General features: G+C 38.8%; 1 protein-coding gene across 9 annotated transcripts in view; it reads right to left on the minus strand.

Moving 5' to 3' along the window:
- RYR2 (ryanodine receptor 2) overlaps nucleotides 1-26,931 on the minus strand; it is a 740,314-nt gene that overhangs the window by 273,668 nt on the left and 439,715 nt on the right. For all 9 annotated transcript variants that reach the window (XM_032883093.1, XM_032883091.1, XM_032883088.1 and 6 more), the window contains 4 exons: nucleotides 26,533-26,749; nucleotides 24,682-24,786; nucleotides 21,841-21,944; nucleotides 15,303-15,386 (listed from right to left, as the gene is read on the minus strand). In XM_032883093.1, the coding sequence (XP_032738984.1) occupies nucleotides 15,303-15,386; nucleotides 21,841-21,944; nucleotides 24,682-24,786; nucleotides 26,533-26,749 (510 nt within the window). The remainder of the gene's footprint in view (nucleotides 1-15,302; nucleotides 15,387-21,840; nucleotides 21,945-24,681; nucleotides 24,787-26,532; nucleotides 26,750-26,931) is intronic.

Raw genomic sequence — 26,931 nt, forward strand, 5'->3', positions numbered from 1 at the left:
AAAGTCAGGAACACAAAAGCAATGCCTACTCTCACCACTGTTGTTCAACATAGTACTAGATGTCCTAGCCTCAGTAATCTGATAACAAAAAGTAATAAAAGGCATGCAAAATGGCAATGAAGTCAAACTCACTCTTCACAAATAACATGATACTTTATGTGGAAAACCCGAAAGACTCCACCTCAAAATTTTAAGAACTCAACAGGAATTCAGCAACATGACAGGATATAAAATCAATGTGCAGAAATCAGTTGCATTATGTGCATTATGCACTAACAATGAGACAGAAGAAAGAGAAATTAAGGAGTTGATCCCATTTACAACTGCACCAAAAAAATGTTAGCTATCTAGGAATAAACCTAAACAAAACAGGTAAAAGATCTGTATTCTAAAAACTATAGAACACTGCTGAAAGAAATTGAGGAAGACAGAAAGAAATGGAAAAAGATTTCATGCCCATGGACTGGAAGAACAAATATTGTTAAAATCTCTACACTACCTAGGGCAATCTATACATTAAATGCAATCCCTATCAAAATACCATCAACTTTTTTCGCAGAGCTAAAACAAATAATCCTAAAATTTGTATGGAACCAAAAAAGACTCTGAATAGTCAGAGTAAAATTGGAAAAAGAAAATCAAAACTGGTGGCATCACACTGCCAGACTTCAAGCTCTATTACAAAGCTAAATCAAGACAGTATGGTATTGGTACAAAACCAGACACGTAGATCAATGGAACAGAAGAGAGAATCCAGAAACGGACTCTCAGCTCTATGGTCAACTAACCATTGACAAGGCAGGAAAGAAGATCTAGTGGAAAAAGGACAGTCTTTTCAATAAATGGTGCTGGGAAAATTGAAGAGCCACATGTAGAAGAATGAAACTGGACCACTTTCTTAAACTACAAAAAGATAAACTCAAAACGGTTGGAAGACCTAAATGTGAGACAGGAATCCATCAAAATTCTAGAAGAGAACAAAAGCAGCAACTTCTGTGACCTTGGCCACAGCAACTTCTTGCTAAACGAGTCTCCAAAGGAAAGGGAAACAAAAGCAAAAATGAACTATGGGAACTTCATCAAGATAAAAAGCTTCTGCACAGCAAAGAAAACAGTCAACAAAACTAAAAGGCAACCTATGCAATAGAAGATATTTGCAAGTGACATATCAAATAAAGAGCTAGTATCCATTATCTATAAAGAACTTACCAAACACAACACCCAAGAAAACCACAAATAATCTAGTCAAGAAATGGCAGAAGACATGAAAAGACATTTCTCCAAAGAAATACAAATGGCCAACAGACACATGAAATATCGTTCCACATCCCTTGGTATCAGGGAAATGCAAATCAAAACCACAATGAGATACTATTTCACATCAGCCAGAATGGCAAAAATTAATAACTCAGGAAATAATAAATGTTGGCGAGGATGAAGAGAAAGGGGAATCATCCTACACTGTTGCTGGGAATGTAAGCTGGTGCAGCCACTCTGGAAAACAGTATGGAGGTTCCTCAAGAAGTTAAACATAGAGCTACCCTACAACCCAGCAATTGCACTACTGGGTATTTATCCCAAAGATACAAATGTAGTGATCTGAAGGGGCACCTGCACCTGAATATTTATAGCAGCAATATCCACAACAGCCAAATTGTGGAAAGAGCTGAGATGTCCATCAACAGATGAATGGATAAACAAGATGTGGTATGTGTGTGTGTGTGTATACACACACACACACACACACACACACATACAGAGTATTACTCAGCCATTAGAAATGATGACTACTTACCATTTACACTGATGTGGACAGAACTGGAGGGTACCATGCTGAGCAAAATAACTCAATCAGAGAAAGACAATTATCATATGGTTTTACTTATATGTGGAATGTGGGAAACAGCATAGAGGATCAGAGGGGAAGAGAGGGTAAACTGAATGGGAAATCATCAGAGAGGGAGAAAAACCATGAGAGACTTAACTATGGGAAACAAACTGAGGGTTCCTGAAGGGGAGGTGGATGGGGAGAATGGGGTAATTGGGTGATGGACATTAAGGAGGGCTTGTGATGTGATTAGCACTGGGTATTATAAACAACTGATGAATTACTGAACACTACATCTGAAACTAATGATATACTATAAGTTGGCTAATGAATTTAAATTAAAAAAAGAATTAACTATATGCCAAATTAATATAAAGGTACATGTATCTTCATCTCAAAGATTCTCCTTTATACAAAGGAAATTCACCAGCTAATTATGCCAAGTTTAAAAAAAATAGCCAGAACATGAGAAAATGCTGAGATAAAACTATGTAATCTTTTTTCTTTTAAGTATCCTGGGCTGTGGGTAGCAGAATTACCAGGTAAGCCTGGTACCATAAAGAGGCACTGCTTTGTTCCTCGCTATCCACAAAATGGAGAATAATGTCTGATCTGTGGTAGGCATTCAATAAAAATATGTTGAATGAATCGATGTGTTACAGCAATAAATAATTTTTAAGAAGAATAAAGTTGAGACTGCCTTAGTTACTATTTTATTATAAGACATCTCGTATTTTATAAATCATTTATCTATAGACAAAAGTATCAGAAATATTTTGTTTTGTTTAAGTGGATTAGATTAGTGCAGCAATTGTAACAATTACGGCTAATTACAGCCTTATGTCATTCAATTTACATCACAAGCTACATTTATAGACGAGAAATTTTGTTCTGTTTTAAATCAAAACTCTGAACATTTGGGTAATTAGCAATATTTTTAAATTAAAAAATGTTTTATAACAAAGCCACATGGGATTTTTTACTTATTTTTCTTTGTAAAGATTTTATTTGTCAGAGAGCATAAGCAGGGGGAGCAACAGGCAGAGGGGGAGGGAGAAGCAGGCTCCCCGCTGAGCAAAGAGCCTAATGTGGGATGCGATCCCAGTACCCCAAGATCATGACCTCGACAGAAGGCAAATGCTTAACCAATTGAGCTACCCGAGGCGTCCCACATGGGATTTTTTAATTGCTCATATAAATCATTGTATGTTAGAGAATTCTGATTATAAATAGATAAATTTATAAACTGTAAGCACAGCCCATATACAAGCTCTCATTCACAAAATATTTTTTTCAATAAAGAGCTTCCAATACATTTCCAAGGCACTGACAAATGATCAAGCTGGCAGAGTCTAATTTCTAAGTTTAATGTGACTTGTTGGAAGCAACCTTAGGAGCAATAACAAAGAACTCAGTCTTCTCTACTGTCCCAGCTTCCTATCTCTGCTTGACACCACCCTCCTGATTTCCCCACATTCGCCCAGTACGGGGTAGCCCAAGAGCACACATTCTTTCTTCTCTCACTTTTCAATAGCAACTTGATGAGAGCGGAAACCATCATGAGCAACGTGTGCATTTGAAAAGAGGAAAAATACTCTCTTACAACAGTTCTAATGGTAGACATCCCAGCAATATCTCATATGGAATGGGGGGTATGTTTGAAAGGTGGAGGATGGGAAGGAGGTCCTTCCAAGTCAAACATTATAGACAAGTTCTACCAATATGTAAAGCTGGATAATGTAGAACCCTAAGCATTCCTCTTGATTTTCTAAATTCTCCCCTTCTTACATGGAGTATCAACTAGAGCTGCTTTAATCTGTGATGACAAGGAAAACCCATGGAGGTGTATTTCCATCTGTTGATTTAACACAGCACAATAATTAATTAGTTCATGCTCTCTGTCAGACGCAGACTACAATTCATTTTACTTTTCTAAATAACCCTGTGCAAGAAAGGATTTAAAGCTTCAAACAATTCTTTTAAATGGCTAATAATCCCATCCAAATCAAAGTTACTAAGTCCCATTTTACCCGAACCTTATTTCCATACTGTTGTCCTTCAAATCATCCACAGTAAAATACAAGTATCTTTGAAATTCATAGACTTCAACTTACTGCATTTGATAAAAGTGCTCACATCATGAATGCCTAACCAATATTAATCAGTATCAACAATGATTTATAAAACTCTTTTTCTGTTTGTAGTATATGTTGACAAAGTAAGAATCAAACCATTGTAACCAAATGGGATTTCTTTTTTTAAAGATTTTATTTATTTGACAGACAGAGATCACAAGTAGGCAGAGAGGCAGGCGGAGAGAGAGAGGAGGAAGCAGGCCCCCCGCCAAGCAGAGAGCCCGATGTGGGGCTCGATCCCAGGAGCCCGGGATCACAACCTGAGCCAAAGGCAGAGGTTTTAACCCACTGAGCCACCCAGGCACCCCAAGAGAGAGAATTTCAAGCAGGCCCCACACTCAGCAAAGAGCCCAAAGTGGGGCTGGATCCCAGGACCCTGAGATCATGACCTGAGCCAAAAGCAGAGGCCTTAACCCACTAAGTCACCCAGGGGCCCCATAAAATGGGATTTTTTTAAAGAGCACAAATAAACTTTGGCCAATAATGTCCACTTCACCTTAATAATATAATCTAATTAGGTATAAAAAGATGAACCAACCATCTGCTAGTAGGAAATATTATCTTCTTATGGCTGAAAAAGAACAAAAAGCCAAGCTTTTGGAGTAAACTGTCATTGACATAATCCTTGGAAGCTAAGTGGTTTCAAGTAATGTTTCAGGTTAATTTCCAGAAATGTAAAAGGAATGAAAGAAAGACTGCTATACCAGTTCTTGGGGAGTAGAATTTCATAGACCAAATAATAGGAACAAGTCGTATCAGTAGTAATTACATTAATACAAAATACATAAAGTTCATGTTAAAGATATCCATGCATTACATTCTACTTTCTTGAGCTTCCTGGGAAAATTCTACCAGAATCAGTCAACAGCTATCTTTCTCCTGCAATCTAGCTGTTTAGCAGGCATCCTTTTAAACTTCTTTTACATTAATACACAAAGTCCCCATTCCATCAATCATCCTGAAATTTAGATTATGAGGAATATATGGGGAATGAAATAAATATATTCAATATACTCCCTTTCCAAGGTATCCAAATTCTTTTGCAGTTATTAGCTCTCAATTTATTCTGATGTAGCATACAATTGAATAATTAAAATAAATCAGCAAGATTAATAAATTATATATACTGGGCTTCAGTTTCTTTTTTAAAGTACCCTTTTCCCCAGAAAAATAAAACAAAACATAACTGGTCAACTGCCAGTTTCATCTGCATCAAATTACCAAAGATGTGAACAAACAATTGATGGCACTTGGCCCCACTGATGAGTTGTCACATTAAGTAGCAATTCATTGCCAACTGACCCACATTTTTCCTAAGCAGGTATTATAAATGAGCCTTTGAAAAAAGTGTGCAGTATAATATCACTGAAGGGGCAATTAAAGTGGTGTACAAAAAACATAGCAGAATAAGAAACACTAAGCAGAAGATCCTTTTCCTTTTTTTTCTAGCTTCTCCCACCTCTCAAGTTTACTTGTATAGTAGGAATCAGGCTAAATGAAGCTTGGAAGTCATCATGCTGTAAAAGATGTGCAATAAACATGAAAAGATTATGTCCAAGCTCAGTGGATGCTAGGTGTAAATTTCCAAACCAAATCAGCCCTTCAAGTACCTTAGAACCAATGGGAAAATCTCAGATGACTGCACACCAGAGATATTAAGGAAGTTTTGCTGGAAGCACATCTACTAAAAATGCATACGGGGCTGACATTTGCTCAGAAAGAATAGAGAGATAATTCAAAAACCCTTCTCGGGAAAACAAATACTGGAGAATTAATTTCAATGTAGAGATTGGAAAGGAAACAGACAAGGGATATATTTTTTCCACTACGATATATTTTTTCCACTACTTCACTTCTTTGTTTTTAAGTAAATGTAATATGATGATGTGCCTGAGAGGCCTCCCTACCCCACCCCCATCCAATTCCTCTTTTATCAATTTCTTTTCACTCCAAGGCCTTCCCCTACCCCACAGGGCCTTTGAAACAAAACCACAAGGTATCCAATGCCCCAAGAACAGGTCATCTCAAGAGAGAGACCAAAGAAAGCCATACTTGGCTTCTGGATTTTTAACACAGGCTTTGAAAATTCACTGCAGAGACATTAGTCTTTCAGATAAAAGGCCTTCTGATATTAAAAGTTATGCTTTTGAATATCAAAAAAGCAAGCCCAGATGCCCTGAGACTTGAAGAAAACCAGATAGACTCCTTCTCCTGCCCAGACAGGTTCCAGAGCCTAGAGGACAGGGGAGTTGGAGGGAAGCCAAAACTCCCTGACACTTACCCAGGTAGAGACCAGGTAGATCCCAGCGCCAAGGTGAACTTCTGTCTTGCTTCCCAGAGCACACTGAGGAAAATGGCCAGGTCCTAGAATCTCCCACACCCAACACTTTCCTTGCATGGCACAACTTCAGAAAAACACACATGCAACCAACCCAATCTAGGCTGACAGGTGACGCTCCCTACCCCCTCCACCCACACACTGCAATACCCAAATTGCCAGAAAGAGTATTCTTAGGTTTCTGGCACTCCCTAAAAGCCTTCCTTTAAGCCTATAAATGAAGCTAAAAGAAGAGCAATGACCTACAGTACTCACAGAAATGAGAGTAGACCCAAAGACCAGTGGGGAAGACAGGCATCCCATAAGATGCCAGCAGCGATGAATGAAGGTAATTGACAAAGACACTCCCCTCTGACCAAACCTGAGTCAGGCTCCTCTGAGCTCTCTTTGAGACTGGGACTCTGACCTTGGGCTCTGTCCTTGTTCTAATTAGTTCCATTTTAGTAAGAATGCTACTGGATCAGTTTAACAAAAATCCATCCTTGATACTGGATCGCATTCTTCTTTGCCCTTTCTTGATATCTTATCACCGAGTCTACCTTCAGCAAGAATCCTATCAAATTGGTTCTGCAGAATCCCCCTTCTCCTTGATGTTTCCTAGTAGTAATCTATCCACTGCCCATCTGCACTCCTCATGCTTCTCCTTGGCAACAAATCCCCACTCATCCTCGTTGGATTCCAAATGGGGTTCAGTTTGACACAGAGGTCTCTCTTTCCCAATTGAATAGTTCCTGAATAAAATTTGCCTCTATACTTTTAACTTTTGTCCAGCTCTGGTTTGCTTTGACATTAATTCAGTCATGAGTGCAAAACCAAAGAGATGGACCATGGATCCAATGTCCAATGTCTCCTCCCCATCGTGTGAGTGTACCAAACACAGGTAGCCCCAGTGGTAAGAGGAAGGTAGACACTGAATTCAAATTCAACAACAAATACTCGTTCAGTGCTAGAATGTTTTAGGCTCTATTCTAGGAACTACTGATATTATCATTAAATAACATGGACAAAGAAGTCTATCTTTATAGGAATTACGTTCTGATGCAGAATCAGGCAATAAACAAAGTAAGTGTAGAACAACAGTATGTTAGGGGGCACCTGGGTGGCTAAGGGGTTAAGCCTCTGCCTTTGGCTCAGGTCATGATCTCAGGGTCCTGGGATCGAGTCCCGCATTGGGCTCTCTGCTTGGCAGGGAGCCTGCTTTCTCCTCTCTCTCTCTGCCTGCCTATCTACCTACTTGTGATCTCTCTCTGTCAAATAAATAAATAAAATCTTAAAAAAAAAAAAAAAGAACAACAGTATGTTAGAAGATGTAAGTGCTGTGGGGAAAAATAAAGGAGAAAAGGGGGGCATGGGGAAATGTACAATTTTAAATAGGGAGCAAATTTTTTTTTATTAAATAGGGAATAATCTTAAAGAGGTGAAGAAAGAATACTTTGAGATGACGACATTTGAATCAAAACTTAAAAGTGAAAATAAACACAGAAAACATTCATTTTAACAGAGTTTACACCCAACAGACTAGGACTAAGTTTCTAATACTAAGCTTCATTGTGGTGCAAGGTCCATGGGGCTTAAATACGAAATTAAACCTGATCAAAGAAAATAAAGAACATTACATATTAGCACATTTTTGAATTTGTGGTTTGTGAAATTTACTCATTACACATTAAAGGAGTGTATAAAGCTGTTTTTTTTTTTCCCTTCATGATCACAGTGCTTCATCATTAAAGAAAAAATTTAACTGTATTTGTACTACCATCTTACACTTAGGTAAATATTTACATTATCTGAATTTGGTACATGCGCTATGTCTATATAAACAATATATCTCTATCTCTATCTCTATCTCTATATCATGGGCTGACACATTCAGCATCCAAGCCTTCAACTTAAGAAAGTCGTTTATATAGACCTATATGCATTGAGAACATCACTCTTGCTTTTTATGTGTCCCCATATGCCTGAGATACCACTCACACCTCCCCTTCCCATCGCTAGCAGGGACTTCAAAGGATTAGTGGTAAGAAGGTGATGGTGGACAGAAGGAATTTACCACTGGATTTAAAGACCTCTCAGACAATTCTAAATACTACCAGTTCATAATTCAACATTATCTATTATTTCCCAGTGATAAACACAGGCAACCAGTTCCTGATCTACTATGCTCTGTGTTGTTTGAATAACACAGATACGTGCTAAAGAAAAGTTTTACTAAATGGCATTGGTATTCAGACAAGGATTTTTTTCATTTATTTTTTAAAAGATTTTATTTGTTTACTTGAGAGAGAGAGAGCACAAGCCATGGGGAGAGGGAGAGGGAGAAGCAGACTTCCTGCTGAGCTGGATCATGACCTGAGCTGAAGGCAGAAGCTTAACCCACTGAGCCACCAAGGTGCCCTGGATTTTTTTTTATTATTATACCTATAATTCTGTTCTGTTCTTAAATCTCAATTACTCAGGTGTATTAGAAATTGGCAATCACCAGCTCTCAGAAGTGGATTTTTTCTACTGCATTCTTCTTTGTCCCTATAGTAAATGGACTCTATGTTCATCAAACTATGCAGTGGATCAAGAGCTTCATTTTAACAATAAATGCAGGAAGATTTATGAATTTAGGAATTGATGATATGTTACACTCTTCAAATGCCTGCTTGTTTGTTTTGAGGAGGAATAAGAAGGGAGAAAAGAACTACAATGAATCACACACTCCACAAACGCCCTTAAGGATTTTTAATGAAATGTGTTTATACATTAAAAAAAACCCGTAATACACAAATAGCCTATTCTCAAATAGGAAATGCAGCATATAATTCAAATGACATTTTGAGTCCTTGTTAATCCTTAAATCTGAAATGGGTCTCTTATAGGCAGCGTGTAGTTGAACATTTTTTCCATCCAGCCACTCTGTGCCTTTTGATTGGGAAATTCAAACCACGTACATTTAGAGTAATTGTTGATATTTAAGAACTTAGTAACTCTGCGCTGAGCAGGGAGCCCGACCTGGAGCTCGATCTCACTCAGTTAAGTGTCCAGCTGAAATCAAGAGCTGGACACTTAACTGAGCCACCCAGGCACCCAAGTGGCTTTAGTTCTCTTTACTCTTCTACTTTAAATTCCATACTACAGTTGCATGGTTAACACACCATCAGAATGTAGTGTTAGCGTTCTCTAAGTCTGACTGATTTCTCCCCATTACCAGTGCGCCGTTAGCTTTCACACGCTGCTGTATTCCTGGGTTAGTGTCTTCCCATTTCAGCATGAAGAATTCCTTTCAGCATTTCTTGCATGGCAGGTCTAGAGGCAGTGAACCCCCCTCAGCTTTTGTCTGGGGAAGACTTTATTTCCCTTTCATATCTAAAGAATAAGTTTGCCAGACAGAATATTCTTGGCTGGCAATTTTTAATCTTTCAACACATTGAATACATCATTCCACTCTCTCCTGGGCTGTCAGAGTTTGTGTTGAGAAATCTGCTCAGGCCTAATGGGGGTTCCTTTGTCAGGGACTTTCTTCTCTCCCTGGCTTTGAGATTCTTTATGGCTGATTTTTGACAGTTTCATTAAAATGTGTCTTGGAGAAGGTCTTTTAACACTGAGATAAAAGGGTATGCCATTAGCTTCATGGACTTGTACATCCAAGTCTTTCCCAGGGTTTGGGAAGTTCCTGGCTATTATTTCTTAAAACAAACTCTGCCCCTTCTCCTTTTAGAGCCTGATCATCAGATATTTGCTTTTCTGACAGAATCTGAGGGGTTTTTTAGGCTTTTTTCACTCTTTTTAAACTTAGCTCCTGCTCCTCTTCTAACTGTATTAATTCTATATTCGTAACCTCCAAGCCATTATTCTTCCTCCCCTGATCTGCTGAGACGGATCTTCTTCTCTACATTCTTCACCTCATTCACTGAATTCTTCAGGTCCAGTATTTCCATTTGGTTCTTTTTTAGAATATCAATTGCTTTGGTAAAGAGCTCCTTGTGTTCATTAACTTTACTCCTGGTTTCATTGGACTGTCTTTCTGAGTTTTCTTGGAGCTTGTTGAATTTCTTCACAACAGCTATTTTGAATTCATCATATTGTAATATTCTATGCCTTTGAGCTTGGTTGCTGAAAAATATTTTTAGTGATGCCCTATTTCCTTGATTTTTCATATTTCTGGTAGCTATGCATCTTTGCTTTTGCATTTGAAGTGGCCAAGACCCTCTTAATTAGCTCTGTGTCTTCTCGGGTGCTTACAGTTTGCTAGACAGGTTATTAGAAACTTTTTTTTTTTAATTTCCAGAGGGGTGAGCTATATCTCAAGTCTGTAGATTCTCCCTTGCCCACCAAGTGTGGCCTATGTTCTGAGCATGCTCCCCATCTCTTGAAGCTTGCTTTTCTGGACATACTCTGGAGCACACACACAGCTGGCAGAGTTGGGGGAAGTATGGATTTAACACTTGGTGAGTTGGGGGTGCCCATGGACCTGGTAGGGAGACGAGGTAGTTCATGTCACTCCCAAAGGCTTGTGGGTGGACTTTCTGCTAAGCAGATTCGAGACCATTTGAAATTCTTATCTACTTCTTTCCCAAAATCCTCCTAAAGCTCTCATGACTAAGCTCCCACCACAGTACTCTGGGTGCTGATGGACCAAAATGCATTTCTCTGGCTGCATCCTGCCAACTCACTTGTTTTTGTTCTTAAATTCCACATGAGTGAAATCATATGGTATTTGTCTTTCTTTGGCTGACTTACTTCACTTAGGAAATACTCTCCAGTTCTATCTATGCTGTGGCAAATGGCAAGATTTCATTCTTTATTTTTTTTGGCTGAGTAATATTCCATTGCATATACACACTGCATTTTCTTTATCCATTCATCATTTGATGGACACTTGGGTTGTTTCTATAATTTGACTATTGTAGATAATGCTACTATAAATCAGGGTGCATGTATTTTTTGAATTAGCACTTCTGTATTCTTTGGGTAAATACCTAGTAGTGCAATTGCTGGGTCACAGAATAGTTCCATTTTTCTAAATTTACTGATTCTAAAATACCTAGAGCTTCATATTATTTTTGTGGGGTGTGTAAAACATGAGTTATCTTTTTTAATCCAATCTGACAATCTCTGTATCTTACCTGAAAAAATGAATCCATTTGCATTTATTGTGATTACTGATGTACTTGGATTTGTCTCTGTCATATTTTTATTTTTTAAAATAACTATTCTTGACAAAAACAAAAGAATATGCTTTAAAGCATTATAATAAAGTGAATTCCATTAATCCACCACCTTGTTAAGAATATTATTAAAACCACTGTATCTATCTGTGTGCTCCTCACATAGATACACACACACACACACACACACACACACACACATTATATAAGTATGTTTTGCTCATTTTTTAGTCTTAAAGACAGTGTTATAGTTTATATAGCCATGTGGGGTATATTTTTATCCATCCGCAACATTATTTTTTAGGTTCATCTATGTTGCCACTTATGACTACAATTCATTAATTTTATTATGTGACTATATCTAACTTAATCCATCTTCCTACTAAATAGTATTTCTCCTACTCTTCTTCCTTATTTTTACGCTATTACAGATAATATTTCTAAAACAACGGCTTTCATGTTTGTTGGTGTGGACTTTCTCTACAGCATATCTCTAGGAGTGACTCTGTACCAAGATGTGCAAACGTTTAATTATATACAATTATGCCACACTGCTTTTAAAATGATTGTAAACACACTCCAACCTTTAAGACTTGTGTGGATCTACATCCACATCAATCTTTGCTATTACCAAATTTCTTAATTTTTGCCAACAAATGAGATGGTATCTCATGAAAAATTGAGACGTAGGATAGATTTCCAGCAGGTGTCAATAGTTTTAATTTAACGACATCATTGTGTCCATTTCCCCACCTATGTTCAAATAATGCAGAACTACCAAAAGCAACACAAATAAACAGCATCAGTAAAAAATTACAAAGGCAGAGGACTTTAATCCATCCCTCAATAAGACTAACTTATTGCAAACTCTATGCTCTGTGTATCCACTGATCAATCATTTGGTTTCTATTTATCTCAGATTTAGATATCAGAATTGAGGTGGCTATCATAGGAATAAGCATTAACCCATTTACCTCAAGAGAATAAAAAAGACTGACATTTTCCAACCAACGATAATTCTATTTAAACTGATAGCTTTCACAGAGAAAACTGGTTTTACCAATTAGATTTTATGGCAAATAAATTCCATAAACTGAATAAGCTAAATTCTGGCCTTGGCGGGGGAGGGCTTGATTATTTTTTGGACTATTTTTGGGAACAGTTTTATGTTGACAGCAGAATTGAGATGAAGATACAGTGCTATGCTCTGCCTCCACACACACAGCTTTCCCCATTATCAACATTCTCCAAACAAAGTGGTACATTTGTTACAATTCATGAACCTACACTGCGACATCATTACCATCCAAAGACCCTGGCTTATACCAGGCGTTGTACATTTAATGGGTTTAGATAAATGTATAACAACACTATCTAGTCATTATAGTGTCATACACAATATTTTCTTTGTCCTAAAAATCCTCTGTGCTCTGACCATCCATCTCTTCCACCTTCTCAACCCCTGGCAACCACTGATACTTTCAAAAACTCTATAGTGTTGCCTCTTCCAGAATGTCATATAGATGGAATCCTTCAGTATGTTTTCATACTTTTCAGACTGACTACTTTGCCCCCAAATTTTGACAAGATACACACACACAGCACATGATATAATAGTTTCTTAAATATATCATGCTGTCAAAGGTAATCTGAAATTAATAGTTCTATCTTCTTATCCTTACATACATCAAGTTAAGTAAGGTATCTTCTAAGTAAATGAGTAACAGATATAACTACTAGCTTTTGTTGTTCTTTCTCATTTTAATAATGCCTTTATGATATAATTACCAAAAAACCGAGATAATAAGTGATTTTATTTTTTTTTTAAAGATTTATTTATTTGACACAGAGAGAGAGAGAGCACAAACAGGGAGAGCGGCAGGCAGAGGGAGAAGGTCTTAACACTGAGCAGGGAGCCTGATGCGGGGCTCGATCCCAGGACCCCGGTATCATGACCTGAGCTGAAGGCAGGCGCTTCACTGACTTGAGCCACCAGGCATCACAGTAAGTGACTTTAATAAAAAGCTAAAAAATTCTTTCCCAAGTAAGGTAGTTTCTAATTTTTTGCTTTAAAAAAACTGAACAAGGAAGGATATGACTGAGTCATCAAGTGATAGGTCATCAAACACGATTTCTGAGAATGGACCACTATTAAGTTTCAGTTCACTGAACTGAACGATTTTTTTTCTTTCATTCTTTCAACAGATTTTTTTTTCCTTTAAACTAAATGATTTAAGAAAACTTATTTATATAAACAAAGAATGCAAATGACCCAGAACTTATCTTTTATCACTAAATGTTTATACATGGGTATACGATATAAACGGAAAAAAGAATAGCTGAACCCATTTCATTATGAGCTATTTTCCATAAAATCTTATTTTTACATTTTTTAATAAAAAATGAATTTATGTTGAACACTTGTTTACCAAATTAATTGTAATACCTCAGAAGAAAAATGTCAATGTTTACTGTGATCACAGAAAACAAAGCAAAACAAAAAACCAATTTAGATTTAGTTATAAAGAAGTATGACAGAGTGATCTATCAAAACATATTTTAATAGGGTAACATTGTGTGAAGGAAATGGATTGGAAATACAATTCAAAGAGAAAAACAAAATGATGGAAAAAACATATTATCAACGTTTATATGTAGTTTTAAATAGATGATAGTACATATCTCATCACTGTGGATCTACTTTTATTTGTGACACTGAATATTGACATAGAAGTGTCATTCCAAAATGTAAATACGTGAAAATGCCATAAAACAGCATCCAATGGATGTGCTTAAACTTCTGAGGAAAACCTTTAGAACCTAAAAATGTGCTAGGTAATAACATAGCTCTCAGACATTTTTTTAATGAAATACCTGAGTAACAGAGTTTGCTGAACTAGAGGACTTGCCTGAATTGGCATCTGCAGGGCAAGCTCACGATTTCTATTTTGATTTTATGTTTACCAGGGGTAACTTGAGGCCAGGGTGACCGAGGGAGAGAATGGAGTGGCTCTTTTGCTTTATGCTCATGATGTAACTTAACACATGGCCAGACCCGCTATCTATAAGGCATAGGCCTTGGAAATTGAAACAAAACAAAAATAATAACATGAAACAGCAATCATTCATTGAGCACTTACTCATTTAATACCCAAATGATGTATCACCTGTTAGCCGCTAAGAAACCTGAAGTTTTGAGAAGTTCAACAGGATCACAGGCAGAGGCTATAGCCCAGCAGGCAAAATCACCTCTACAGCATTCATGGCCTCGGTTTACGCAACTTAAAATGGGGATAATAATACCAACTTTATAACTCTTCCTAAAATTTGCTTTTTGGTAAAAAACAAATGAAATTAGGGGTGCCTGGGTGGTGCAGTCGGTTAAGTATCTGACTCAGTTTTAGCTCAGGTCGTGATCTCAGGGTTGGGAGATCAAGCTCTGTGATGGGCATGGCGCCTACTTAAGGTTCTCTCTTTCCCTCTCCTTTGTCCCTCACCGCCAACTGCATTCTCTCTCTCTCTCTCTCAAATAAATAGATCTGTAAAAAATCAAATTAAATTATAAAAACATCTTTTGGTGCAAAGCGGAAAACTAGACATAAGCACTTAGGGATATGGGCACCGAAGTGTTCACACATACCTACATGCAAGGAAAATAACACACTTTTTATAACATACTCCCAAGATTTTCTGAGTTTCGTTTCCTCTCTGGGAAAGTCATATACGTATCCATCAAGAGTTCTTTGGGTGCAAACAGACTGGAAAATCCATTTGCACCCAAGTAATTGAATAGATGATTGAATCAATGCAGAGACTAGTTAATATTGCTTAGACATTCAACTTACTTCTTAGGCAGCTTCATTTTTTTCACCTTTTCTTCAGCATGTTCGTCTGATATACCCACATGACATCCTAACGCCAGCAAAGTCCTGGAAAACAAAACCAGAAATAAGCTGCAAGAACTCGTTTTCCATCTCCAGAATAACCCGACATAATGGCGGATGGGAATCAAGGGCAACATTCCACCTTGAAAGGAGAGCAGAAAATGCCTTTAGAGCAAAGGAAAAACATTTATTTCTAAATCATTTACTTTTGAGTAATGTGTAAATCATGTGATATTTCAAATTACTACCAAAAGCAATATGTTGAATAGTAAGTCCTTTTCCAATTCCCTCTATTCAGTCCCATTTCTTTTCCTAAAGACACTGACTGCTACGGATTCTTGAATGTCCTGCTACAGTCTGTGCAAATAGTAACACAGACTGGTTTGTGTGTGTGTGCATGTGTGTGTGTGCACACAGGAAAGCGTATTGTTTCTTTTCCCCCCTTTTACATGACGGGTACATACAAAAGACAGCTCTCTGCAATTTTCTATCTTGACCTTACACTATAACTCTGATATACTGTTCTTTCACATAAAACCGGTTTATTTTTCAACAGCTCTGAAGTACTCCATTAGTTGGGTGTGTCATGTTTTCACCCAGTTCTTTGTTCAGAGTCTTTTGTTATTACAAACAATGCCATAATGAATAACCTCATACATTTAATACATCTACTGTGCCCTTCATCTATAGGTTAAAAATTCCTAGACATGGAATTACTGGCTTACATTTTAAAGATTCACAAGTATTCCCAAATGTCTATAGAGTTGGTAGTAATTTACATTCCTTCCAGACATGTATGACATTGCCTCCTTCCCAGACAGTTCTCTGCTTAAACTTTGTCAACTGGTATGTTAAAAAGGTATCTCCTTAAGGGTTGCCTGAGTGGCTCAGTCAGTTAGGTGTCTGCCTTCAGCTCAGGTCCTGATCCCAGAGTTCTGGGATCAAGTCCTGCACTGGGCTCCTTGCTCACCTAGGAGCCTGCTTCTCCCTCTGCCTGCCACTCCCCCTGCTCGTGCTCGCTCTCACTCTTTCTGTAACAAATAAAACCTTAAAAAAAAAAGAAAAGGGAGAAAAACGTATCTCATTATCATTTTAATTTGTATTTTTTTAAGATTTTATTTTTAAGTAATCTCTACATGCAACATGGAGCTTGAATTTATAATCCCAAGATTAAGAGTTGCACACTCCGCTGACTGAGCCAGCCAGGCACCCCTGTATTTTTGTTAAAATAAGTGTATTTGAGCACCTTTATCATATGCTCGATATCTGTACTTACTTTTTGTCTGCGAAAATATTCTTTGCTCAACTTCCCTTTAGTTATAGGGTTTTAATTGCATTTTAGAAGCTCTTCCTGTGTCTGGGATATGAGTTGCAAATGTTTTTCTCTAGTTTGTCTTTTTATTTTCTTTGTATTGTTATTTCTAAGCAGAATTTCAAATCTGTTTTTATATAACTGAAAATTTTCCATCTTTTCTTATGGCTTTTGGGTTTATATGGCACTCAGAAATTCCCCATTTGTAAAATCATTTAAAGGAAAATGTCCATGCTTTCCTGTGTGGGGATGATGGTGAGGGGATTCTATTAGCTTAAGGTATAGCTTAACTTTATTTTTTTCCCCAGATGGGTATCTAATTCTCCATAAAATATTTACTAAATACTTCATCTTTTACCCCTGGTTTGAAACGCAACCTTTATTAGATACAAATTCCCCAGATATTGTTAATCCTGTAGGGGACTTTGTAGTCTAGAAACAAATTTCATTTTCAAATGACACATCAGGGTCCCTGTTTGCCAGGAACTGTTCGCCCATTTTTTTAAGATACTCTGTATTTTTTTTTCTTCCCCTGAATGACTTCGATTGATTTTCCCAAGAAAGATCCTTACAATTCACTTGTAGAACTCATCCTTTAGAGTCCTCTAGATTTATATGGAACAACGTGACTTCACTATCCACGACAATAACGGTTTCTCCTATCCCAGGAGAATAAGATACAATGGCTTATCCTTCTGGATTACAGAATTTCTAGGGCCTAGTCACAGTCAGCATGTGGCAAGTATCAACAATTCACTCATACTTTCCTCCACAACATCTGAAAAATGAAAATCTGGAGACAGAAAGACAGATGGTATAGGTAAATGGAGCTGTGTGTATTACACACACACACACACACACACACACACACACACTGTTATCACATTTAATTTTTGGTAAATTTTTTTTTTCAAAAAGGCAGGTATAGGATGGGGAGTTTAAAAAAAATAAAATCATGTAGAAAAATCATGTAAGAAAATCATTACCTTCAATGTAGCTTAGTCTAGTAAGAAAGGCAAAGAGTAAATAACCCCAGAGAATAATATTAAAAATGGTAGCAAAAGAGATAAAAAAATATATTACAAGGTGCTAGAAGAGAAGAGGAGAGGGGAGTGGGGAAGGTCTCATCCAGGAAGTACACTTAAGCAGAAACAGGAAGTAAAAGTAGGAAGGGGCCCATCTAAGCATCAGATAAAGAATTTTCAGGCTAAAGGAACAGCACAGATGAGGCAGTAAAAAATCTGAGTCCCTGGAGGGAAGAGACCACAGGGGCTGGACCATAGTGAACAAGGACAGGAGTTGGGCAGATGCGCTGAGAAGTTGCCGGTGTAGATCCCCAGGACTTGCGCAGACTCCTGCAATGAGTGCAAAGGGAAGGCCATGAACGGTTCCAAGCACCATGCGTGTGAGTGTGCCCACGTACAGGTGCATGCACTCTCGCTGTGCACAGAATGAACTGGAAGAAAGTAAGTGGGGGGAACAGTGAGGAGATTCTCAGGGCAGTCAAGGGGACTTGTAATGGTGGCTCAGACCAAGAGGAGTGCTGTGGAAAGTGGGGGGAGGGGACAGACTGGAGATGCGCTTGGGAGGATCTGGTGATGGGCTGGGCCCATGGATTGGTTGGATGCAGGGATCAAACATAAGGAAGAATCCAGGATAAGCCCCAGGTGTCTGGCCTGTGCAGCAGATGCACAGAGACGCCATTCACAGGGGACATAACGCTGTGGGTCAAGCTGCCTCAGATCCAGGGAAAATACCGCTGAGCAACGGGATACACACAGAACAGGTGTCTGGGGTAACGATGCACATTTAGGAAGCTGTCAGCAACTGTGTGGGTTTGGGTGTGTGATGGGTGTGATAAGAAGTTATGGGTGTGAATAACAATGCCTAGAGACTGGGCAACAGAGAGAGAAGTGAGCCCAGGACTCAACGTCAAGAATCACAACAGAGATCGGGAAAACTGCTGCTAGCACGAGACTGAAAAAATAAAAAACAAACAACAAACAAAAAGAAAGTACAAAGTTAGGAGGAAAACCTGCTCTTTTAGAAAAGATCATGTCTCTTCCTTAACTACTTTTCTCCCTTTCCTATGCTCTCCTTGGTGTCCCTGTGTCCCTATGCTTCTCATACCTCCCTACATATGTATACAAACACATCACATTTCCTACAAACAATTTTAGGGAAAAAAATACTTGATCAAGGACGCCTGGGTCAGTCAATTAAGCATCCACCTTTCGCTCAGATCATGATCCCAGGGTCCTGGGATCAAGAGTCCTTCATCAGGGTCCTTGTTCAGTGGGGACCCTACTTCTCCCTCTGACTGCAGCTCCCCCTGCTCATTCTCTCTGACAAATAAATAAATAAAATCTAAAAAAAAAAAAAAAAAAAAAAAAAAAACCAACCTACTGACCAGAAGAAAAATATTGTTCTAGTCTTGCTCTATTTTTGCTAACTTACAAAGAAAGATTCTATGAAAATATAAGATGTTGATTAAAAAAATCACTGTATCATTCATTCCCTAAACATGAGTCATTTATTCCAAAATCAAGATCTGAAATTCAGGAACTACTGTTAAGTAGAACAGAACTTAAACCTTTAGTGACACAGCCTAAATCGGGCACAGGGCTAACAGGCCTGCTAGAAGTACTAGGTTGTCCCGAGAGAGGGAGCTGGAAGTCTGCAAGACTCTGCAGCACACAGATAACCGGCTAGTCTAAATCACAGACAGAGCATCTAACATTCACATCCACATGAAATCATCCTTCAGCCCAAAATAAGGGATATTCTGTAGTAATCTTCTGCTAATTTGTTACTTCGGCACTCTTCAGAATTCAAAGGAATAAAGTTTTGACCCTTCCCATGATACCTTTGTGGAGTGTGTCAGACATACGGTGCTCCAAGCTTGATCACTATTATACGATTTAGTCCCCACCACAATTCCATTCCATTCCATTCCATTCCACTATGACCCCATTTCACTGATGGAAGAAAATCTAAGGTTTGGAAAATCTAAGATTCCCTTTGGAGCAGCAAGTCCTTAACCCCGTACCATCTAACACCAGAGTCTGTGTTCTCACCTACTCTGCTCTGGCAGCTACCAACTAAACAAGGTTCTAATGGAAACACAGAAAGAAACCACCAGCTACTGAGATTGGGCTAAGTGTGAATTTTGGAGAGGTAGGGGTTCTTCCAGTTCTAATTTTAAAGAAATACTTTAAATCAGCTCATTGTAAAGTATTGAGGATTAGCTCAGGGACAAGGTCATGAGCATTCATGATGGGCAACAGCACCTCAGTACATGCACTGTGATGATTAATCAAATCAGCCACCAGTCCCTCTTTAGGAATGAGGTCAGATTACAGGCAGTCAGACTCCACAAACTATGCAAATAAGGAGGTTTCCCCACTTCCCTGCTTCCTGGGATTTGTCCTTTGCAATATCTGGCTTAGTTGTCAATCACTACAATTACAGGGAATGTACTACAAATTTAACTGAATTATCTTAGACCTTGACCTTTCAATAAAACATTTTGTTGTAAAAGATGAGCAAATGGTGAGCTGCTGTGAATCACTTACTGAAATGTACAAGCCACTAACCAAGACTACAAAGGGAGTCAGGAGACCCTAAACACAGGGTCCACAGGTCAGAGTCACGCATCATGCATTCTTCATCGCAGGCAAGCTCTGTCCATTTTTATCTCTGGGAGGGTCTCAACTTACTTGATTTGTATATATTTCCCTGTCCTTTCAAATTACTAGTAGAACCTAAACTCACTCGATGCTCAGTATGTTAACATCCATAAAGTTTGTTAGAACCACATCTTTGAGGAAAGAAACCTGAACCCAAAACCCAAAGTTTGAAACAGTGGTGAAGTTTTATGTTCTGAATCCTTGGTAAAATCACTTTGAGGGAAACAACTCCTTACTCTTAACAAAACTGAAACAAACAAAAATAGACACAAGGATATAAGCCTAATATAAACATGCATTAGAGTAAGTGACCTATTTGAATAAATCTAGTTCTAGAGGCCACCAAGGACAGAAAAGGAATTAAGAAAAGGTATGGTCTTCTCAAAAATATTTTCTGGACTTTCTTTTCTTTTGAGAGAGAGAGAGAGAGAGAGAGAGAAAGAGAGGAGGGATGGAGGGAAAGGGAGAGAATTTTATGTAGGCTCCATGCCCAGCACGGAGCCAGACACAGGCCTCGATTCTCATGACACTGAGATCACAACCTGAGCAGAAAATCAAGAGTCGGATGCTTACCTGACTGAGCCACCCAGATGCCCCTTTTCTAAACTGTTTATATTAAAATTTAAAATTATTTTCCTTCCTTTATTTTACTCCACATTATTCTTTCATTTGCAATGATAATGCAACTGGCAGGGTCACTGCAAAGTGAATCTGCCTTTAAAGACGACATGTAAATTGTCTAAGGTTGCTTTTCTTGAAGTGTGTTCCTCAGGCAAATGGTCCTGAGGCACTCTCTGACAAAAAAAGATGGTATGGTTAAATAAGTCGGGGAAATAACATAAACGGATTCCATACCATATTAGAGATTCACAGCACTGAAAAATCCATCAGCAAAATAAATTCTTTTAACTCAGCATCTTTAAAATATTTTATAGCAGTGTTTCTCAAACTATCTGTGATAAAAGGCCAATTTCTTTTTAATTTCTAGCCTATCGTGGTCTGATTCTCTGATAAAACACAAATAAAACTTGTTAGAAAAAATTAAAAATTTTAAATGAAGACATATAAAATATAAGCCTACATTTTATAAATTATGAGATTCAGTAAGACATATAATTGTTCCCTTAATTTGGCATAAAAGTTTCTCAACACTTACTATTAATATCTTTACTTATGTTGTCACAAATCAAAAACAGTTTGTGACAGACCTGGTCCTTGGCCCACACTGTGAGCAGCAATGTATCTGATCAGAGAACCCTGGTGTTCTGTAATGCCCAAAATATCCATAGAAGGCTCTTCACTAAATACTTTATAAAGCGTAAAGACACAAAATAGCAGGGTTAAAAGTCTAATTCCCAACAAATGCTGATCCAATCCACCTGGGCATTATGAAAAGTTCTGAGTTAATTAATTTAATTCTAACTGAATTAAACTGTATTGATACCTTGTTTGTTTCAGGTCAGGCAGATCAGAAAATAGGAAAAGGTAAGAAACTCACTTCAGGGTCTCCAGCGACATCTGCAAGTTGTAATTGCGTTCTTGCTCAGGCAGCTTGGAGAACTCCACCAGACACGGGTGCTGTCTCTTATTGTCATCTCTAACCTGAAATGGGACAGAAAATCCTCATGATAATCATCTCCAATCCAGACACCAGCCATGGCAATCCAACTGCATGGCAGGTAAATGAAGGGGAAAAGCAAGAAGGAAGGCTCAGCTCAGCTCATCATCCCAGCAAAGCTGTCCCCATAAGTCCCCAGACACGCTATTGTTTATGATCAGTGGTAAAACCTGGCCTAACCTTGGCCCCCTGTTCTGTTCAGTGTAGTTCCTGGCCCCCAGGGCCCAAGCCAGCTCTACTTTGACACTCACATGTTCCCCACCTCAGCCTCCTCCAATATTTGCTTAAATCTTACTTGCCCAATCAGGGTCATCCTGTTCTTCCCAATATGACCATCTGCCCACTCACCCTACACTTTCATTTTCTTCCGTAACAAATTCCACCTGCTGGCAGAACCAGACACGCACTTGCCAGTTTATGGTCTACCTCCTAGCACTAGAATGTAAAACCAAAGAAAGAGAAATTTTGTTCTTTTTTCTTCTTTGATGTACTCCCATCACCCAGAACATGCCTGGCACATGGTAGGCACCCAACAAATGTTTCATACATTGAAATGAAGTCTGTGTAAGAAAGGTGTAGTGCTGACTTAGTTTTAATGTGTAGTACTTTTATGTGTTTAGAGCCAGACTAGAGACATCAATCGACAAGATGACTGACTGATCTAAAGTCTTCACAGTGATTCCAGCGGATCATCTCACCCACTGTGAGTAACCTGCAGATACAGCAAATCATATCTTCACCTTAACGAAATCAGTTAGCCTATGGGCACTTTTCATATTTACTCTTGCAAGTGTCTATCAGCCATCAGCGTAAACAAAATTCAAGATTTTAGGAATGTATTAATGAGAAAGATGTCTTAGATCCTTGCACCTGTAAATAGATTATCTTCTCAGAAACCTAAACGACACAGGCATCACTAAGCTGTAGCCCCAAGATGACAGCTGGGGAACAAAAATTACTCCATGCGAATAACTATCAGTTTCTAGAATGCCACCAGTTTCTAGAATGCCACAACCTAAGCAAGAACTTTTTCTAACTCTTCAGGCATCGCTAAGTTAAAAATAACATTTTTTTTCTTCCTGGTGACTTTACAAATGAACAGGACTTACACAAAAGCATATTACTTGATGAAATGCATAGGTCCAGAAATGAAATCTATGTTTAGAAAATTTCACTCTGAATTCTAAACATCAAAGTAAAAATGAAGGTGTCCAAGTCCTGAAATAATCTGCTCCCCATTTATGTAATGTTCACTTCACCTCTATTCTGTACACGGGAGAAACACAGACACCAATGTCCTCTCAGGTGTCCAAGCTAAAACCAGAAATTTGCCCAGACTTCCCTCCCTCTTTTGCCTATACCCTGAATGTGAACTCTAAAACATGTCTCGCAATCATGTCTCTCCTCCCCCTGCGAATTGCACACAACAGTGAAACTCGCCACCTCCCACCTCGGCCACCCGTAAGAGCACTGGCAAGTCTTACAGTGAAAATGGTCCTGAAGAGAAAGCTAGAAAATCTGGACTCCAGTCCGAGCTCCTCAAGAGCACTGCGACCACTCTCAAGGCCCAACTCTCAGGGATGCCATCGCCAGCAAAACTGAAAGAACAGCCCTGTGTACTATTAGGAAAATTTAACCCAATAACCTGTGAGAGTTTATGTGAAAATGGAAAGTTCTAAACAGATATATAAAAGTGAGGGAGTGGCGTGGGGTATCATACGGTAGTCACTACCAGCACTAATAAAAAATATTCTTTATTCAAAGCTCAATGCAATGAGCTATGACAAGGTGAAACACTCCTTTCTATAGTCAGTCAAATGTATAACAGCATGATAATCTTTGGGATACTTAGACTAATAATATTATAAAAATTTAAGTGTTGCCACAGTCCTGCCAAAAATAAGGTATATGATACACTGTAATTACACAGAAAATTGTTAAAAAATAAATTTTATTGACAAACCATAAAGATCTTCATTTTCTTAAAATATTTAATTTACCTGAGAGAGAGAGAGAGAGAGAGAGCGAGAACAAGCACGGGGCGAGGGGCAGAGAGAGAGGGAAAGAGAGAATGGCAAGCAGACTCCCTGCTGAACATGGAGCCCGACATGGGGTTCGATCCCACAACCCTGAGATCATGACCTGAGCCAAAATCAAGAGTCAGATGCTTACCCAACTGAACCACCCAGGCACCCCACCATGATCTTTAAATAATAATTTGGAAATACATTCAATCATTATATCTCAGCCTGTCTTCCACCTCTGAAACCGACTGTAGCCCTCTGCCCACAGGCCCGGTACTGACTGCTACACACAGTTAAGACTAAAAGAAGCAAAGCACCAGATAAAGGAAAAGGAAAATGACTAATTTCTTTCCATTTTCAACTTTCACTTTCAATTTCAATGAGATTTTTTTTTCCCCGTCAGTGGCTTAGAAATCAATCCCTATTGTCTGTATATGTTAACCTTGATTTAAAAATATAACTTTCGGCCTCAAGAATGATGACTTTTCAATTGTCTAGGCAACTGGGCCATTCTTCAACGAACACACCAATAATGTCATTCTCTCTTGTACAGAAAAACTGAACAAAAACTAATGTGTAGGGGGGAAAAAATCAATCTAATTGATTCATGTCACCATGTAGCAGGATGAGTGAGAAAAAGTTATGTTTTTAGAAAGAAGTATTAACAAATCGGGAAATAAATTTCAAAATTACATACCGGACCATACTGCCAGCCAAGTTCAATTTTATTCATAACCCAGAGTTCATGGATATTCTCTGCCAGTTTTTCTCTTATTCTCTCTAGGTGAGGAGGCAGCACGATCTAAAATAATAAAACACACATCAGAAGCAAATGCAATTAAACCACGCCAATTGTCCTCACTGTGAACTGAAACAAGTAAAACCACTGTAAACCACGAAGATGTTAATAATATAACTAGATTCCAACCCTTCTAACATAGTTATAAAAATATAACAAGGTATATCTGAAAATTGTTTAGGTAATTTGAGGATGTTTTGGTGGGACAAGTGAATTCATGAACAAAAGTGGGGAAGAAGGAAGACAGGGGTATTGGTGGGGACAAGTCACCACTAAGAACAATGGCTTCAAGCATCAGCACGGGCATCACTTAAAAAGAGACATCACCTCCAGTTTCCTCAGCTAAACTGGCCATTACACACAGGCCAGAACGAAGGCAATTCAGTGACCAAAGGATGACCCACTGGCTCTCCGAGCCTGTAAATATTTGCAGTGATTTATGTCTTTCCCTTGATCTGCTCTGTTCCTTCTAGTGGTTTCCAAGAATAAGCTTCTAAGGAAAACAATCTTTACGTGTTCTCATTCAAAGACGTTTAATGACCTCTTCATAAAGAACACGAATGGTTCTCAGGGTAAGGGGTTGGTTGTTGCTGTTTGGCAAGGCACTTAGGTGTCACCCCACAGCCAGTCCCTCCACAGAGAGCAGGTGACTGCCCACAACGTTCACTGATGAGACAGTTTCCTGAGGGAGCAGGCTATCACTGCTCCCTTTCCCCACGACGCTGGAGACAATCAGTGTCGTGAGAAATCCTCCATGTGCTCCTACTGCATAATCCAATTGTCTCTTCCAGTCCATTTCTAGCCTCCTGATGGTCTTTACTACTGAAATTTGGTAGCATCACACATATCCTGCCATCTTGCAGCAAGGAACAACACGCTGAATTTCAGCCATGGACAAAGCTTGCTTCTTTCACTCAATAATATAAAAGGCCAGCATGACGAGGCAGAAAACAGGATTCAGGAGCTAAATAAGGATTTGCTCAACAACCGAACCTTCTGAGTTAGCCTGGTGTTAACTCCACGTTAGACTTTGGAGGCAATCTCTTGGATTTTCAAAAACTTTGCATAACTGACCTTACTAAAGTTACGTCAGCATCAAGATAAAGCAATTATTTATTTAATTCACTGTCACTGTCCAGATGTGTTCACATCTATGAGACAGAAAAGAATAAGGACTCACACTTCTCGGGTGCCTGTTTGTGAAGTATTGTGCTAATCTGTTATTTATGAACTCTGTCTAGCATACTCTTGGCAACCCAACTAACAAAGAGAGGGACTTCCTCAAGGTCCCCAAGTAAGCAACTGACCCCAGGCGCTCTGACTACAGAGCCCAGGATCTCAATCTCTACTTAAGATAAAGGTCAGTTAACACGCTTCAAAGTTACAGTGTATCTGGATGGTTGAAGAAATAAACTTCATGCCCACCATATATAAAAAGTGCACCCTCGAAAAAGCATGCATTACCTCCAGTTGTGGCCCACATTAGTGCATTGTGAAATCCATGTAATGGCTTGAGATCGCTCTTTAAAACTACAGAATAGAATCTGAATACCAAATAGGTGAGTGGATCTGATAAAGGTAAGCATTACTTTAGAAGACTTTCTTTGATTCTGCATATAAACTGTGGGGTTGGCAGATGTGTTCCTGTGGGCTGCGGTTAAGAGTGTCCACCGAAAGCCACTGCACATCAGAACAACAGCACAAGAGGACAACAGTACAAACGGCCACCATTACAGTTGCTCTGGGTACCTGGCTGGTATCCACAGGGATGGGCGTGAAGGCGGCCTGCGTCAGGGAGACCGTGGGCCCCAGGAGGTCCCGTGTGTAAGTCCTTTCTTGCTTGTACTCTCGACTGTGCTCCACTTTCAGCTTTTCTTTCGGCAGAACGGCTTCATAACAAGGAGCATACCCAGGTGGCGGGAGGAATTTAAATTCTCCGTGTCTCCCCCCAAGCAGAAAGCGTACCCTACAAAAGATGCATGTCAGGGTCAGGTATAGCTCTGGTGTATGGAAAGCTCCCTAACCAACAAAACACATGGAATAAATGATTAGTACAAAACTAACTTTATCAGAGGCCACACTTTCCCCCGAGTGCCATCATGGTGTGGGCACCTTGGAGTCTAAGGGCCTCTAAGCACAAAAGGTAAA

This window comes from Lontra canadensis, unplaced genomic scaffold (assembly GCF_010015895.1).
Source record: "Lontra canadensis isolate GAN:19392208 unplaced genomic scaffold, GSC_riverotter_1.0 scaffold85, whole genome shotgun sequence".
NCBI classification, from domain to species: domain Eukaryota; kingdom Metazoa; phylum Chordata; class Mammalia; order Carnivora; family Mustelidae; genus Lontra; species Lontra canadensis.